The sequence below is a fragment of the Onychostoma macrolepis genome, chromosome 12 (assembly GCF_012432095.1).
Source record: "Onychostoma macrolepis isolate SWU-2019 chromosome 12, ASM1243209v1, whole genome shotgun sequence".
Lineage (NCBI taxonomy): Eukaryota > Metazoa > Chordata > Actinopteri > Cypriniformes > Cyprinidae > Onychostoma > Onychostoma macrolepis.
The window spans coordinates 26,481,380-26,497,805 of NC_081166.1; the positions used below are offsets into that span (position 1 = coordinate 26,481,380).

The 16,426-nt window shown below is 35.8% G+C and overlaps 1 protein-coding gene across 6 annotated transcripts in view; it reads right to left on the bottom strand.

Moving 5' to 3' along the window:
• The window catches only part of plce1 (phospholipase C, epsilon 1), a 75,451-nt gene that overhangs the window by 42,204 nt on the left and 16,821 nt on the right, over positions 1 to 16,426 (bottom strand). For all 6 annotated transcript variants that reach the window (XM_058793311.1, XM_058793312.1, XM_058793313.1 and 3 more), the window contains exon 3: positions 123 to 369. In XM_058793311.1, coding sequence (XP_058649294.1) covers positions 123 to 369 — 247 coding nt within the window. The remainder of the gene's footprint in view (positions 1 to 122; positions 370 to 16,426) is intronic.

The following is a 16,426-nucleotide window of genomic DNA, read 5'->3' on the forward strand; positions in this document are numbered from 1 at the left end:
AAAATTTTCATTTGGGGATGGAGTAACCCTTTAAAAGCCTTGTCAGTTGTGAATTCTCCCTTTTATCGTAAAAACATCAGCCTAAAGCATCAACAAAGCTGAAATTGGTGGTGTTTTTTTACCTTTCAGCATCGCTCGACCTGTGGAGCCAACAGTGAAGCCGGGCAGAGAACTTCGGGCCCCGAGAGCAGCTGTGGCCTCCAGCAGGGCCCCGCTCAGATGAGCTGCAATGCTGGTTCTTGGAGAACAGGCCCTGAATCTAATCCACAACTGGGAGAACGGCGGCCATGACACAGCCTGGGCAAGCAGCTTTCTGGACGGGTGCAGGAGATAGACCTCAGGACTCAGGGTAGGATCAACATGGTCAATCTGTAAAAAAAGAGAGACAATGACAATTCACGTCTGTTGAGGTTTTTGTCTTGTTAAACAGAGAACATGCTGTCTGAGGTTGTCGAACTCACGGGTATCTCATCTTTTTTAGATAAACATATGAATTAGATCTTTACATTGTCCAAACTGGTGAATTCGTTATCATTCAATAAAATTGTACAATTACAAACTCACTTATATTAAACTTAGAACTTTTATTAACAAAAGTCAGTCAAGTGTTGTATGAAGCCATGTACTTGACATGAGGACAAAAAAAATGTATTAATTGTGGCCATGAATTAAGAATTTGTTCCTATGACTTAATTCATTCCCTTGCTTTATTAAATCATAGCAATGTTGATTTTGATTTAACTGCAATGAGGAAACAAATTACTACAGTGTGGCCATGATTTAAAAAAACAAAATAAAACTAGGTTAAGTCAAGTTTAAATCAAATGAGAGAACAATTATGTAGACAAACTCATCTATATTAAACATGGAAATATTGCCAAATATTAGGCATTTTTGCTCTTTGTATCTTAATACAATTTTACATCTCAAGTTTTAGTGTTTTACTTAAATATCTTTTTTTTTTTTTTAAAGAATTTTAATTAAGACTGTGTTGATATAACCAAGTTTAAATAAATGAGGACATATTGGGGTCCCTGGAAGTTTGCGGAGGCCATCTGATTGATAAACACTGGTCTAACTAAATAAGCCCAACTAGTGGCAGAACTAATCAACTGGCTGACTAGTCCATGCAACACCTAATAGACATGTTATTACGTTTCCCATCTTCGCTTCTCTAATCATCTCTGACTTGGTGCCCTGCAGTGATTTCATCAAAGTGTTTCAAAGTGAACAACCCAAGGAACCAATAATGTTCCTTAACAATGATAACAACAGGAAGCCATAAGAGTCAAAAAAAAAAAAAAAAAAAAAAAAAAAGACCTCTCTTCTGAACAAGTAACTGCTTAATGATCAGCCCAGAAAGAGCAGAAATGGAGAACAATCCCAGGTCTTGCAATTAAACTTATCCTTATTGAGAAAGAACACCGATTCGGTGATTTTACTCCTATCATTGACGTAGAGCACATCTCCTCTCTCTGCAGCGAGCAGCCATTATTTCACCATTACTGATCCCAGACTGCATTTCTGCCAGCTGATTCCAGGAAAGTCATTACAGCTGTTGTCTGTGCCCTTCCTCTGAAACCATTGACCCAGCTTCTTTGCCACCTCTCTCCCCAAACGGTGCTGGCTCTGATGAGAATTAAACCACTCTCATTGGATAAATGGATTCAGCGGCGATGCAACGTGACATTGGCGAATAACAGGTGCTCTGAGCTAAAGCAAAGCAAAGCGAAGCGCAGGACCTTGAAGACCTTTCACTTAGGTTATTCATAATGCAAGAACAAAACCAGAAAGAAGCGTGTGTAAATAACAGCAAGGTGTTGTTTACAGTAGTTTCAGATTTTTACTTGCCCTGACAACATTTTGACTGTATATTCCACATTCACAAGTTTGGGGTTAGTAAAATTTCTTATGCAGAAATCTCTTTTTCTCTCCAAGACTGCATTTATTTGAACTAAAATGCAGTAAACAGTAATATTGTATGCATTATTACAATTTAAACAAAACTTTTCTATTTGAATATTTTTTTTAATGTAATCTAAAGTTGAATTTTCAGCATCGTTACTCACGTTCAGACAGAAATCATTCTAATATACTGATTTGCTGCTCAAACAATTCTCATTATTAAACAGTTATGCTTTTTATTTATTTATTTTTTGTGGAAAACATATTACATCAATTTTGTTTCAGGATTCTTTGATGAACAGACAGCTCAAAAGAACAGCATTTACTATAATAGAAATCTTTTGTAACATTATAAATGTTGTCACTTTTTCACATAAAAATGTAGTGAAAAAAATTAGCGTGCGGTTTGCACAAAAATGGCAATAATAAATACATAAATAAAAATATTTTTTCTTCCTCATATATAAAATAAATATAAACATTGTATATACGTCAGCAAGAAAAATTTACTTTTAATTTTTATTTAACGCCAATGTTTTTTTTCTGAGCCCAAGAAAAACAAGCAGCAGATGCAATATTTGCAGGGGGAGATGAGTAACGTCTCTAATTGGACACAGAGAGTGTTGCGCTCGCCACCGAGGATAAAGGAGCTTATTGCCACAGCAACCATGATGAAAGATTCTTGATAGTGCTTAGCAAGTCAATTGCCCTGTTTCTCATTTTTCTCACTTCAAACAAAGAGAACACAACAAAAAACTCAATCAAGATGAGGACTTATGTAATGAGGCAACTCTCCTTTGAAACTGTCAGGACCTGTGTTTATGAGGTTTTAATCAAGAAAAGAAAGCCTGCTTTAGTATACTTAAGAAAAGAACGTCATCACAGTATGCTTAAAAGGCGAACATTTTTGAGTTGCTGCCGACCAGTTACGACACTTGATCTCTGAATATTTCATGTCACTTTGATTAGTCAACATTATTTAGAGCCCAGCCCAGATAACCAATGAACTTATATATCATAGCACATTATCATAAATTATACCACAGTGTGTTTTGGGGTTTTTTCCCACTGGTTGACAGACTTTCGATTCTTTAACTGCATGTCTATGAAGTGCTTTGTTGAATGCATTAACTCAACAACACAACATTGTGTTTACAAACTAACTTATGGTCCATCTCAGGTTTGTATTCATTTCCCATACTTCAATGATGCGCCATAATTTATTCTTTACGTATTAATTGCATTACAAGCTGGATAATACAACTATAATTGGCATGAAATAATACAGTACTAAGGCTGTTATCCACTACTGATTGATGTAGAAACTGTGCAAACACGCAGGACTTCAAGTACTGCACCTGTAAAATGGGCCTCATTGTTTCCGAACGTTAAACTACAGCACTAAGCAAAACGTCTCCTTATCTGAAAAATGATTTTGCAGAATTGGCTGTCCTCAGAAGCCCCTCCCTGAGCCGTAGAGCCGTGGTCCTTTATAATTACTCTTTAATGGGATGGGTTTCCTGCTCTGCTCATGATAAAAGCAAAGTCTGCTTTTGTCAGATCTTAAACTGGACCTTAGGGACTAAAATCTGCACGTTCACCAGCCGCCTGAAGTCCGACACTCATTCTCAATGCAAAAGCTGCTGCCACACTCTTAAAAATAATGCTTTCAAAAGAGGGTTTTCGCAGTGATGCCACAGAACCACCATTTTTGGTTCCTTAAAGAACCTTTCAGTGAACAGTTCATAAAATAAGCATTTTTTTTAATGAAGGTAAATTTCTGACTTTTTAAGACCAAGTAAAGAAAATGTAAAGGATAAATTGAGGGGAATACATGTTCTCTAAATATAAAAGTCTAGGGAGCACAGTTTAAGTTGTATTAGTGACACTACGGTTCCTAACAAATTTCCATTACTTTTTTATTCACTTTACTAAAAAAAAAAAGAAAAAAATTGCTCTGACCCTTAACACTAAAATATGAAAATAACTTTTACTGTACCTTCTAATCTCACTGCAAAAAAAAGTTAAGTTCTTCCCAAGCAAATGTCTTAAAGATTCTTAAATCAAGATACATTTACTTGAGAAGCAACACGACATAAGAAGTTTTGTTTTCTAAGAAACGTATCTAAATTAAGTGAGTTTATGATTAAAACAAGAACACACATCTGCTAATGAACTCAAAAATCAACTTAATTCAAAAGGGAAAACTGGTTTTCATAGCCCAGATATTTGTTCATATTTTAAGCATAATCTCATAATTTTATTTAGTTCAGTTTCAAACTTCATATCTTCATTTTGCCTCTCAAGTAATTGTATCCTCCTGACTTAAGGATGTTCAGATATTTGAATTGGAAAACAAGACAAAATACTGAGGAAGATATATATTTACTTACAACAATTATGCCATAACTATGAATTCAAGACCTTTAGAATACCCAAAGAAACCCTGTACTTAGTGTGGAGAGTCCTTTTTTTCACTGTAAAAAACCTTTTGTCCAATGAAAATGTTCTTCATGGAACCACAGATGCTAATAAAGAACCAATCTTGTTAAGTGTGATGGTTGTTGCTACAGATCTTTTTCACTATTTTGCTATATTTTTGGGGTGATCTGAGTGGTTACTAGAGCATTTCTTGATGGTTGCTAGCTGGTTCATGTTAAAACTGTCAGCTTAAGTAATAACCTGGCATGCTTCAGTCCTGCAGAACGTGTCTGGCTCTAGAAATACTTTAAAAGGATGACATGTTTCTCAATCCTTTCTCTGACATTAATGCTCAAGCGTTGACTCTCTCTCACTGGCATGTCCCCATCTGACCACAGCGCCAGCAGGTGTGTGAGTCACCTCTAACTGCCCTGTGAAGACGGAGCTGGTGACAGTCTCTGGGCAGAACTTCACTTTCGTTTTTTGGTAACATTTTCGTAACGTGTAATATAACACTGGTTTCAAACAAACCATCAATGTGTCCAATTCAGTTGTATTATTATCATGTTAACCAGGACCTAAATGAAATCACTTCAGTGTCTGATGTCATTATGTCATGATTATCTAAATCAGATTTCACTAGAAAAAAAAAAAAAAAACATTCATTACGCAGGCCATGAGAATCCCGTCGGCTCAGTTTGGGCCTCTTGGTTCTCAGTCTGTCAAAGCTTCATCGTTGACCCTGTCTTGTTCTGGGCTCTCTATAGCCACTAGGCTAATCCAGCAGGTGCTTTGTAGAGAGAGTCACTGCTTGAAGGTCCAGCACAAGGGCTGAAACTCTAGCTGGGAGGGTCAGTGTGTCTCAGTCCGGCTCTGAGGCCGCAGACATGCAGGAACGGCCGGAATACCTTGAGAATGACTGACACACAGCAGCTGAGTACAGTACTCCGCACGTCCAGTCCCTGCTGGTTTCAAACGCATGCCAAACTGAAGGGTGCGCAACAACTATGCAAAATATAATTGCATAACATTCTCACTTTAAATCAATTTAGTATGGAAGCCTGTTTTAAAAGAAATAAAACGGTTATGACGACTTTATATCTCATTTCTATTGTGCATCTTGTAATATGACATTATCTCTCCTTTTCGGCTATACTGAATATCCCACAATTGTGACTCTCATTATCAGCAGTATATCTCCCAAAATGACTTTTCTTTCTTATTTTAAACTTTATTTTTATTTGCAAACAGATTGTCATAGTGATGCCAGAAACCATAAAGAAATAATTAATGAAAAGCACCATTATACAACAACAGCTTGACAATATGTTAAAAAATAGAAGTAACTATAAACTGTTCTTTTATGAAAATGCTAAAATGTCTAAAAACAAAAACAACAAAACAAGACATAACACAAACCAAAACACAAATTCAAATTTCAAAGCAAGTTGTTTCAGAATATAAATAGCTAGGGGTTCATTTGGCCTCCTGTCTTGGTTTTAAAACACATATAAAAAAGGTATGTAAATAGGTCAAATTTAACTTAGTTCATTTTCAATTATCATCAAATGAGGGTGCAAAGATATATTTTCATTCTATGATTCTTTCTCATATTACTTACTGTCTGACAAGCTAGTCTAATACACATTCTATAGTTCTAAAACCATTGGAATTATTATACAAACACGCACAAAAACTATTTAGCTTTCATCTTTGTCACATTTTAAATACGCATATCTTGCATAGCTGGGAAAACATCAAGTTTAAAAATTTGTTTAGTTCATAAGATTATGCATGGTTTAGCTCCTCCTAGAGGTGTAGCTAAAGCTGATTGCATAATTCCACACAGAAAAACTTTGTTTGGTCAAGCTTTGTTTTTCATTCAGAGCATCACATCAGTGGAATTCAATACCACAATCAATTAGAGAATGTATATCATTTAACTCATTTGAACATAATTTAAAAAAATGACTTCATAATCAACAATGTGTTTAATCAATAATGTTATTCAGCTATCTTGATAAGCTGCTTTTTATATTTACCTTTTTTATTACTTATTTATTTTATTGTCATTTTGTATAATCTGTTGTTTAATTGTATTTTAGAGAGTTGTTTATATTTTTTGGTTGTATTTCGTTGGTATTGTTCTTCTATTTTGTTTCTTTTCTTTCTCTAGTTTTTAGGCCTAATAACATCTGGGAAAGGTACTACCAATGAAAACTAGCCTTCAGGCTAATTTGGGTACATTTACATTCATGAATGTTTGTTAATGTACACTGTCCCTTTTTGTGAAATAAATAAATAGAAAGTAAAACAAAACAACAAAAAATTAAAAACAAAAACAAAAAGTACAATTAAATACCAACAACAACAAAATACAAAAACAAAACTACATAGCGATACATGTAAGTAATGGCAGAATTTTAATTTTCAGATGAACTATCCCTTTAAGCAATGTATTGAATCATACAAACATTTAAGCACAAGATGCTGTCTCCTTTCACCCCATCTAAGATCTAATTCAGCTGACTGAACATTTCATTTGCATGATAAAGCAGAATTTGCACATTAATCAAGTCCTGTTTTGATTTGTTCTGTTCCCACTCTGTAAAAAGCCCCTGACAACAGTGACACAGCCCACCTGACATGCATCTAATCAGTGTATTTACTCCGTAGCCCATCATATCCCGTATTTTGCCTTAACTGTAACGCTGCGCATTAATGTACCACTAATGAGGCACAAACTGTCAGCATTGCTATTGACTGGAAGTGGGCTTGATTTATTCACCCAGAGCTACCCTTGGGCATAATGACTCAGCACGGATCCTCAGAGTCGATACGGGGTGACCTGAGGATCCTTCTAGCACACTGAGAGCAAGGTCTCATGTGACCCACTCGCTGCAGCTGTTACAGACAGACTAGGTGAAGAGGTTCAGCTGGAGTGAGTTTGTAGCGTTTTGAAGTGGCATAAGCAGGGTGGTCTAGGGTTACAGTGAAGAGGAGCCAAATCGGGACCAGTGTGTATGTGAGATATGTATGTATCTGTTTGGAGATATGACTCGCACGTATGGATTTTTTAATTGCCGATGTCGTTCTCTCATTTGGCCTATGCAGGATTTTCCATTTACAATTAATATTTTAATTAAAACACAACTGTATCCAAAAAATCTAAAACAAATGTATTTTATGCCATAGAAAAATAATAGGTAATTATAATGGAGGGGGGGGGGTAGTTTTTTTTTTTTTTACTGATAAGTTTCCAACAAAGAATGTAAAAGGAAGAAATATGACAAAAGTGTAAAAAAAAAAAAAAGATTTTTTAAATTAAGCAAATTACACTTTAAGCAAAATCGGAGAACAGGTGTGACAATATTATCTTTTATCCGAAATGACATCTAAGACAACTTTTTTTTCTCTTAATTTGGTTGACCTCTGTAGGATTTTCCAATTACAATTAACATTTTAATTAAAAACATAACAGTATCCTGAAAATAATGGCCAATTATTAAAATGGGAAAAAAATTGTTTTATTAGAAATACTTTTCATGGGACTTTTCTTTATAAATAAAATAAATTCTGTATAAATAAATAAACAAACCAGAAGCAATAAATAAATAAATAAATAATTCAAACACAAAGATCAAATATAGGTTTGTTACAAGAGCATTAAGGCTTCAACATACTTCAAGCTAAATCGAAGAACAAACTGGTGTGACGTCATTTCATACGAAATCGGTCCAAAACAACGTTCATTTGGAGTAATTAAAAAAAATATCTAAACCAACATAGTTTTCTCATGTTTAATATTGCAAAGCTGCTTGCTTTAAAGCAACCTATTGCATAAAGCGCTATAAATAAACATTATTTGACTTGATAGGAATGCCAAATTGCAGAGTTGGTGCAAACATATCCACATCGCTAAATGCTTTCTTAACTGCTCTTTTCTCTCCACTGAAACGTTTGTTGTGTTTATTTTGTTATTGAGAAAACATGCAGCACATATTCACATATTCATCTAAATGCTGCTCTCGGCAGTGTGGATGGCGCTGGGATGTTTGCTAACAGTGTTTTGAAACTTGTTCTACCCTTGAGCGAAGAATGAGTATATCAGGGCCTCTGCAGTGAAAGCTTACTAAACTAATGTGACATTGTTTGAAAGGTGAACTTGTGAACTTGCCAATAAATCCCAGTTATTGTGTTTAAGCTAAACCCCCACTTTCACTGTGTTAAAAGCAGACTATACAGCAGCCATATTCCTGAGGGACATACAAATAACTTCCTCAATGCATTAATCAAACGTGACACACATTCTGCCAAGAACAATCATGTGTTGAGGTTAGAGTCGTGCCAGCAACTCTTTGATAAGGTTTCCACAAGAACAAGCCACAATATGGAGAACTTCACAGAACTTATAATCATTACTTTCCAAAAGAATGAAAATGAGAACATAAGAACTCTCAGACTCGAGACAGTCATTCAGGTCTGTTAAACTGTTCTTACCTTGCAAAAAAAAACAGATATGTTGATCCTTTTTTATTGTTTGGAAGACTGAAAGAGTTTTTAAAAGCAGGACTGACCGGAAAACAAAACGCTTTTACTTTCTTCATCATGACAGGCCTTTCATCTAGGCAGAGAGCCATCCCAAATCTTGTCCTGATCTGAAGTCTTATATGACCCCCCGCCTCCCTCTCACTGGATGGATGTCTGGCCTTCTTCAGAACTGACTAAATATTTTGCGTCCATGCCAGTGTTGTCCTCTTTTCCAGACAATGCTGGCTTCGGCCAATCACACATCAATTAATTCTGTTTGGATAGCCTGAAGCACAAATATCTTTGCTGATACAGATTTTCTTATCGTGAGAGAACCAATGTTACGTAAAGTAGTTTCTGCATAAGGACCACGCCATTTATCAAGCACTCTACAGTGGAAAAATTATTCCTGCTATCCAGTATCCTACAAACAACCCAGCCTCAGAAAGCATGAAGTGAAGTGTACGCATGGAATATAGTTTTTTTTTCTGAGGAAAATCACTTATGGAAACATGACTGGAGCGATACGAGTTCGAGAGCTTGTGGCAGAGTTCCAGTTTTAGCGCTCTAACGTTCTAACGTGCCGTAAACGTGACTGTTTATGGTTCAGTCTCATTCACGAGATTCCAGCTGTCAAACGTAACGATTGTGTCCGTGCGTTACGCACCTGGCAGGAGCAACTACGTGCAACACGGGAGGAACCTATGTTATCCTATTTTGTCAGAACAGCAGGTGTTTGTTATGTTTGGTAGCAAATATTGGATTTTGGTTTTGTTATTTAGGTGAGTTTTTTAGTCTCTTGACCCTGAGCACTTTACAGAAAAAGGTTAAAACGCCATTTTAAAGCCTTTTACGACAAATGGTCAATGGAGGAGCTTAACCTTCAGAACATGTTGGTCTTTGACTTCAGTAGCTCAAATTAAATAATATATGAGCCAGTTTATATTCTTTTTATAATTTTTGAAACCTTATTTTATCTAAACAGTTTACATTTTGTGGTTTTGTAGTTCTTAAAACAAATAAGCCTTTATTAATAATATTAAAAAATAATAATATTAAAAAATGAAAACAAAATTTCAACTCAAATGTTTAGCCATAAACCTGCTTCATTTGTGTATGACTGACATATGCATCACGTTAAGTTAATGTTAAATCTGTATAATCCAATCGGATGGAAATTTGATATGCAATTCAAATACATAAATATTGCATTTAGACACGTATGTTTGTGAGGCTAGTTTGGGATAAACTTTTATTTATCATATTTGTACAGCCTTTTTTACTGTAACTTAAAGGGATAGTTCACCCAAAAATTAAAATTACCCCCTGATTTACTCTTCCTCAAGCCATCCTAGGTGTATAGGACATTCTTCTTTCAGATGAATACAATCAGAGTTGCACACGTGGTCAGAATTGTTGGTACCCTTGGTAAATATGATCAAAAATAAATGTGCATTGTTAATCCTTTTGATCTTTTATTCATTTCTTTTAAAATCACAAAAATGTACGCTTTCCTTGGAGAATAAGAATTTAAAATGAGGGGAAATATCATTATGAAATAAATGTTTTTTTCTCAAATACATGTTGGACACAATTACTGGTACCCCTAGAAATTCTTACGAGTAAAATATATCTGAAATATATTCCCATTCATATTCACAATTTTGAGCACACCAGCGTGATTATGAACAGGAAGTTATCCAGCCATGGCTTCCTGTTTCACAGAAATATAAATAGGAGGGCAATCAAAGGCCAAATTCCAGAAAAAACAAAGAATGTGCAGCAAAAGGTAATTTTCATCTTTGGGTGAACTATCCCTTTAAATTAACAGGGTTGAATGGTTGAGCGTGATGAATGTAGTCAACAAATAGTGAAGAAAATGAAGTGTGATTGTTTGATTGTCTTTTAAAAGAAAGTTTCCAATTATTTCACTTTACAATTTGAAGTAATGTGGCAATAGACTCTGAAAAAATGTGCAACAAATATTTTGTTTTGTAGTAACTATAATTAATTTGAGAGCATCTGCCAAACCAATTATTGTAAATGTATCAATTATGCCACATCTTTTTGACTGTTAAGATTTTGTTACAGACAAGAAGGTCAAGATACAGACATGAAATTTAAAACCAACTACTTTTCATGCTACTGTAATTTTATGATAGACGATAGTTTAATCAAACATTTATAATATGTCTCAATGAAAACAATTAGAATTACACATTTTAAAAAGTCTTGGGAATGAGCATGTTCAGATTTGTTACACCCATCTGATGTAAGCAATGAAAAATGGGATCTTCAGTTCTTAACCTCCGATAAGGAATGCTGGGAATAGACCGTCCATCACTTCACCGCTGTTGCCATACTGAGAAACAAAGCCCATCATGCTAGAGCTGCTTACGTCTGACACCCATAAGACCCCAAAAAAATGCTTCGTTATTGTCAGAGACATACGGAGACAGTAAACGGCTCTGAGCAGCACCACTGAGTGACAATAGAGAGGCCAGTTCCCACAATTCAACTGAACCACAGGGGGATACTAAATCTGTTCAGCAAACTGCACACTTAACAATGATTGCTGATAGTCTCCCTCACTCAGAGCTCAGCAGTAACCTATTCAAATCTCAAGACTCAACTAAATGGAGATGACGTCTAAAGTGAAAATCGTGCAAATTTGTTAACTGATTCATATTCAGCCTACAGTTAATAATAAACTCTGACTGAGAGAAATAAGCAGACATTAGAAGTTACATTCTCTAACTAAATATGCAAAGTTTACCACTTAGAATCGAGCAGAAATGACTAAAAAAACCTTTAGGTTACTCACTGAACTCCTTGCAAATCCACCTCAGAACCTTCGATTGATCCCTGGGCCCCTAAAAACTAAGTCCACTGCAGCTTTTCTTGTGTAAGAGTCACATGCAAGATTTAGTGTGGATGTGGCCACTGGGCTGCTGTAAGCCTGGAGGCAGATTCAGGCCGTTAAGGAGCATTCAATGACCCTGATGTCTTAGGAGGACTTGGTGCTGTTCTGGCAAACGGCAGAGAGAGGTGGGGCCCCGAGCGCTTCATAATCTCCTGTTGAATTTCACATAGGGACGTCTCAACAATCCCCAGGATGCCCTCTCCGAACGCTTATTTCAATTCCCTGGCTTGTGCATTTGTGTGTTTGGCTGTGCGCTTGCAGCACGTGTACGCAAAGTCTGCGCATGAGGCAAACGCTAGAAGAGAGAGCCAGAGATCAGACACTATTTGTACTGTATGTTTATACTCCAGCTGAAAAGGCAGTGCAAAAGTCCATTTTAGCCCTCGGGTTCTGTTGAGACTGACTTTCAAGGGATAGTTAACCCTAAAATGACAGTTCTGCTTTCACTTACAAACCCGATGACTTTTCTAAATGTTTTTGCCTTGTAACATACTCTGCATTTTGTACTCCATGTTCTTGCACATTTCTGTACATTTGGCAACTGAAATGCCTTTTTTTGTCATTGGTTGTCACAGCTAACCAGGTTTACATTTCTATGCAAGTTGTATCCGGCACCAAACTGTGTATAAGACCAAAAAAGCCTTTTTAAAGAACACTGGGAACCCAACAAATTTGGAGCTCAATCACTTGACAATGGAGAGTAAATGATGACAGAGCTTTCATTTTTGGGCGAACTATCCCTTTGAGGCTAATAATAAAAGTAATTTTCAAATTAACCTCTACTTTTCTCTTTACATTCTATTAGTATGATCCTCTGACCTATTTAAAACCTTTTAGGCAGATATCATTACAGTTTTATGCCACAAATTAGTCACGCACATGCACATGGACTGATATACAATGCATAAATCAAATTAAATAACTTTTAGGAGTGGATGGCTACAGTCTCCAAAAACATTTTGTAAAAAATCATTATAATGTTTTATAGCTGAGATTGCCGAGACACCAAGTAGATGTGTGATTCATGTTATCGCAGATGGGTGATTAATGTTATCAACTTGACATTTTGCTATAAGCCGTTCTTGTAAGATTAGGAAAAGTCATGCCACATCATCCCGATGCTTCAAATGTTAAGTATGCTTTCTGAGATTTTAAAGGGGGTAAAAACAGAAGGGTTAAGAGCAGCGAACATCTGAATTTCCTCCAGCACTATAAAGCTACAAGCGCACAGTGACAGAGTGAAGCTGGAACTTATTAGGGAGAAATGAGGTTCTCTGCAGGATGCTGTTATCTCATCCTGTTTCTCATGATGTCACACTGAAACATGCACTCCAAACCCTGTTCTGCAGCCTCACGACAGAAAGATCAAGTTACTAACTTGAATTATAAGCAGAGGTGCAGAGGTGCAGTGCCTCGTGCGATCATCCAAAAGCCTATCTATCCAGCCATCTATCCAAGGCATATTCAATACAATACTTATAAATATGTCTCTTATGTTCACCAGTGCTGCATGCATGTGCTCTGCAAAAACACTAATATTGCAAAATAGTATTACTATTTTTTTTTTTTTTATTGCAATATGTTTTAAAATGTAATTTATTGAATTTGAATTTGCAAAGTTGAATTTATCATCATCATTAGCTGATTTGCAGCTCACGAAACATTTCTTATTATTATGTTGAAACGAGTTTTGCTAACTAATGTTTATGCAAAAACCATGATATACTTCCATTCAAATGTTTGGGGTATGCGTGCGATTGTTTTTAATAGAAATTATTGGTATTAAATTGATCAAAATAGTGACTGTAAAAACTTATAATGTTACAAAAGATTCCATTTCAAACTAATTCTTTCAAAGAATCCTGAAAACCACAATAGAAAAATAGCAGCACATGATAATAATAAGATTGATAATAAGAACCATTATTAATAACATTATTAAGCATCAATAATAAGAGACTTCATCAAAAACATTTAAAAACCATTGTTTCCAAACTTTTGAAAAGTACAGTATATTTAAGAAAAAAAAAAAAACAACTTGAACAACTTACTGTTTCCAAAAATTCCCATTCGGGCCAGGTGATGCATCGTCAACCATGTTCCCTAATAATGAGTAGTGTCTTTTCATTCTTCCTGATAGAATACAGATGCCAAAGGAAGAGCGAGAGAGAGCGAGAGAGAGAGAGAGAGAGTGGGACAGAGAGCGAGCTAGCAGTTTAAGTAAGACCGAGGGGAACATGTCTGGGTTCGTGTTCGATTCCCCTTATTTGGATATGAGGCAAATGGGCCGTGGTAATGGAGGTAATGAAGCAGATACAATCTTATACAGGAGAAACGTCTTCAAGCAGACTATCCCAATGACAAACGACAACTGCACTGACTTCATATTTACATTCCTGTTTATTTGCTTGGCAGACAACTCTTGCTGAAGTGATTTCTAATCCTGCTTTCATTCTTAAGGCATTTGTAGCATATAATCAGATCGTGCCTGTAAACGCATGAATGCAGATGCCAAACGAGAACACGTGAAACATAATAATGCACTTACGCTTCAAGTAAGAGCAATCAAAAGCAGCCAAGTGTCATGGGCCAACACGAAATGATCAAATATATTCAAAAGCAATGCAAATTAGCAGCTGCCTACATAAATTCACTAGTGCTCTTACAACTAAGGATGTGAAAGGTACAAGTCGACTGAAAAAGAAAGCAAAAAGGAATAAAAGCAGTGTTCAAGCTGTATAACTCCATGTGTTTAAGCCAGCTCTGACCAAATAGGTTTAAATGAAATTGATTCGTGTATGAAAATACATTTATATAATATAATAAATATTAATTATAACAAGAGCACAAATGCAGTGCTTTCCGATTGCTTTTCAGTTGGTCAAGCTAATCTAAATGCTGTAAACAAGTCATTATCTATTATTTGCTTTGTCACAAATGCTTTTATTAGCAGCATTTGAGCAATGACAAAAATGGACAAAAATCATTTTAATTTTCTATCATTTTATTACACTATATATCATTTATTTTTTATTAATCATTAACTATAATATATTTATTTATTATTTTATTTGTATAATCATTATATTTGAAATTCAATCTGGCAATATCCATATTAATCCATATTTACCTTATTAAATAAACGATAAGTGCACTAGTCACATGACAACATTATCTTACTCTTATGTGCATGCAATTTTTCTGCCGCTCAACCCTTCATTCCACAGACTACAACTCTTGTTTGTGTAATTATCTAATAAGGCTGTTTCATCCAGGGATTGCTGCGTGATCCCTGTCATTAACGAATGCTGCCTGCCGTTGCCATATCAACCTTATAAGCAGAGACCTCAAGTGAATTTCCCTGCAAGACAGCGGGTTGCAAACACAATGTGTGCAAAAAATGACGACAGAAATGATATACCGTAACCTTACATTTTAGCTGAATTCATGCCATTAATGCTGATGTTCCTGGTGAACTTTAAAGAAAGAATCGGCCTGCATGACCTCTAAAACGATGTTCTTAATGAACGTGCGGTTAGGTAACACGGCAACATGGCAATCAGCAAAAGGACGTCAAGTAGCACTCTGAACTCCTTCAGGGGGACAAGAATTAAATGAATGGCAAACTAGCAACCATGATTTCCTGTGCGTTTGGAGAGAAAGTGACAATTGTTAATTTCACAAGCGGTAGAGGTCTCACAATGCATGAACAAAGCAGAAAGACCTGGAATATTCTCTCTAAGTTCAGAGCACTGCCAGTTACTCGAGTTGTGAAACACTGCCTCCAAGTGGCACAGCTCACTGTGGGCTGAAACGCTTGGAGATCAATGATCCGTTACCTACTGTATAGTTCAGGTCCAGCATATCCAGACACAGTGGACTGAATTAATGTGATGATTCTAGTGACTCGTTATTTCCAAAACAACAAAAATGAAAGTTTTTTAATGGCCAAGCTGGAGCAGCTATTGAAGTGCTCAGCATACATGTGAACTTCTTCAGTACTGTACAGAAAACATCCCAGAATCCACCTGAAATCAAGTTATCATATTAGCACTTTCACTTCCATTGTCCTGAAGTCAAGTTTGAATGGGTTTTTTGGTTAACAAGGTCTGTGTTTCAGGTGTTATTTAAAATTATTTTTAAAAGTCAGTCATCACAGTAAACATGCAAACTCATCTACTCACTAGTTGCTTTCACAGCTTCATTGTTCATAATTATACTCTTGCAAACACAAAGTTTCAGGGAAAATGTTTATAGGACTGAAAGAGAGTTGTCAGAAACGTAATGGTGAGGACATTGAAGTCATGCGAGTGTGTTTTAATTGGTTTAAATTTTAAAGAATATATTTACTTCTGTCAACTGCATTTAGGCTTCAATGTTCGTAAAAGTTGTGTTCATTTGTGAAGGTCATCATGATGAACAAAACTTGTAAGAATCATAAACTTTTGTTGGTCACAGAGCTTATGTTTTGCAATAATCAAAAAAAAAAAAAATCATATTGGGTTTTTGTTGAGGGAACCAGGGTGATGCAACACACTGGGTTGGCCTACAAAAATACATAATCACTACAGCACTCTATTACTGTAAAATGTAGAAATAATAAAGAATGAGGACATGTTTCCAGGTACGGAGAACATGCAAAGTACA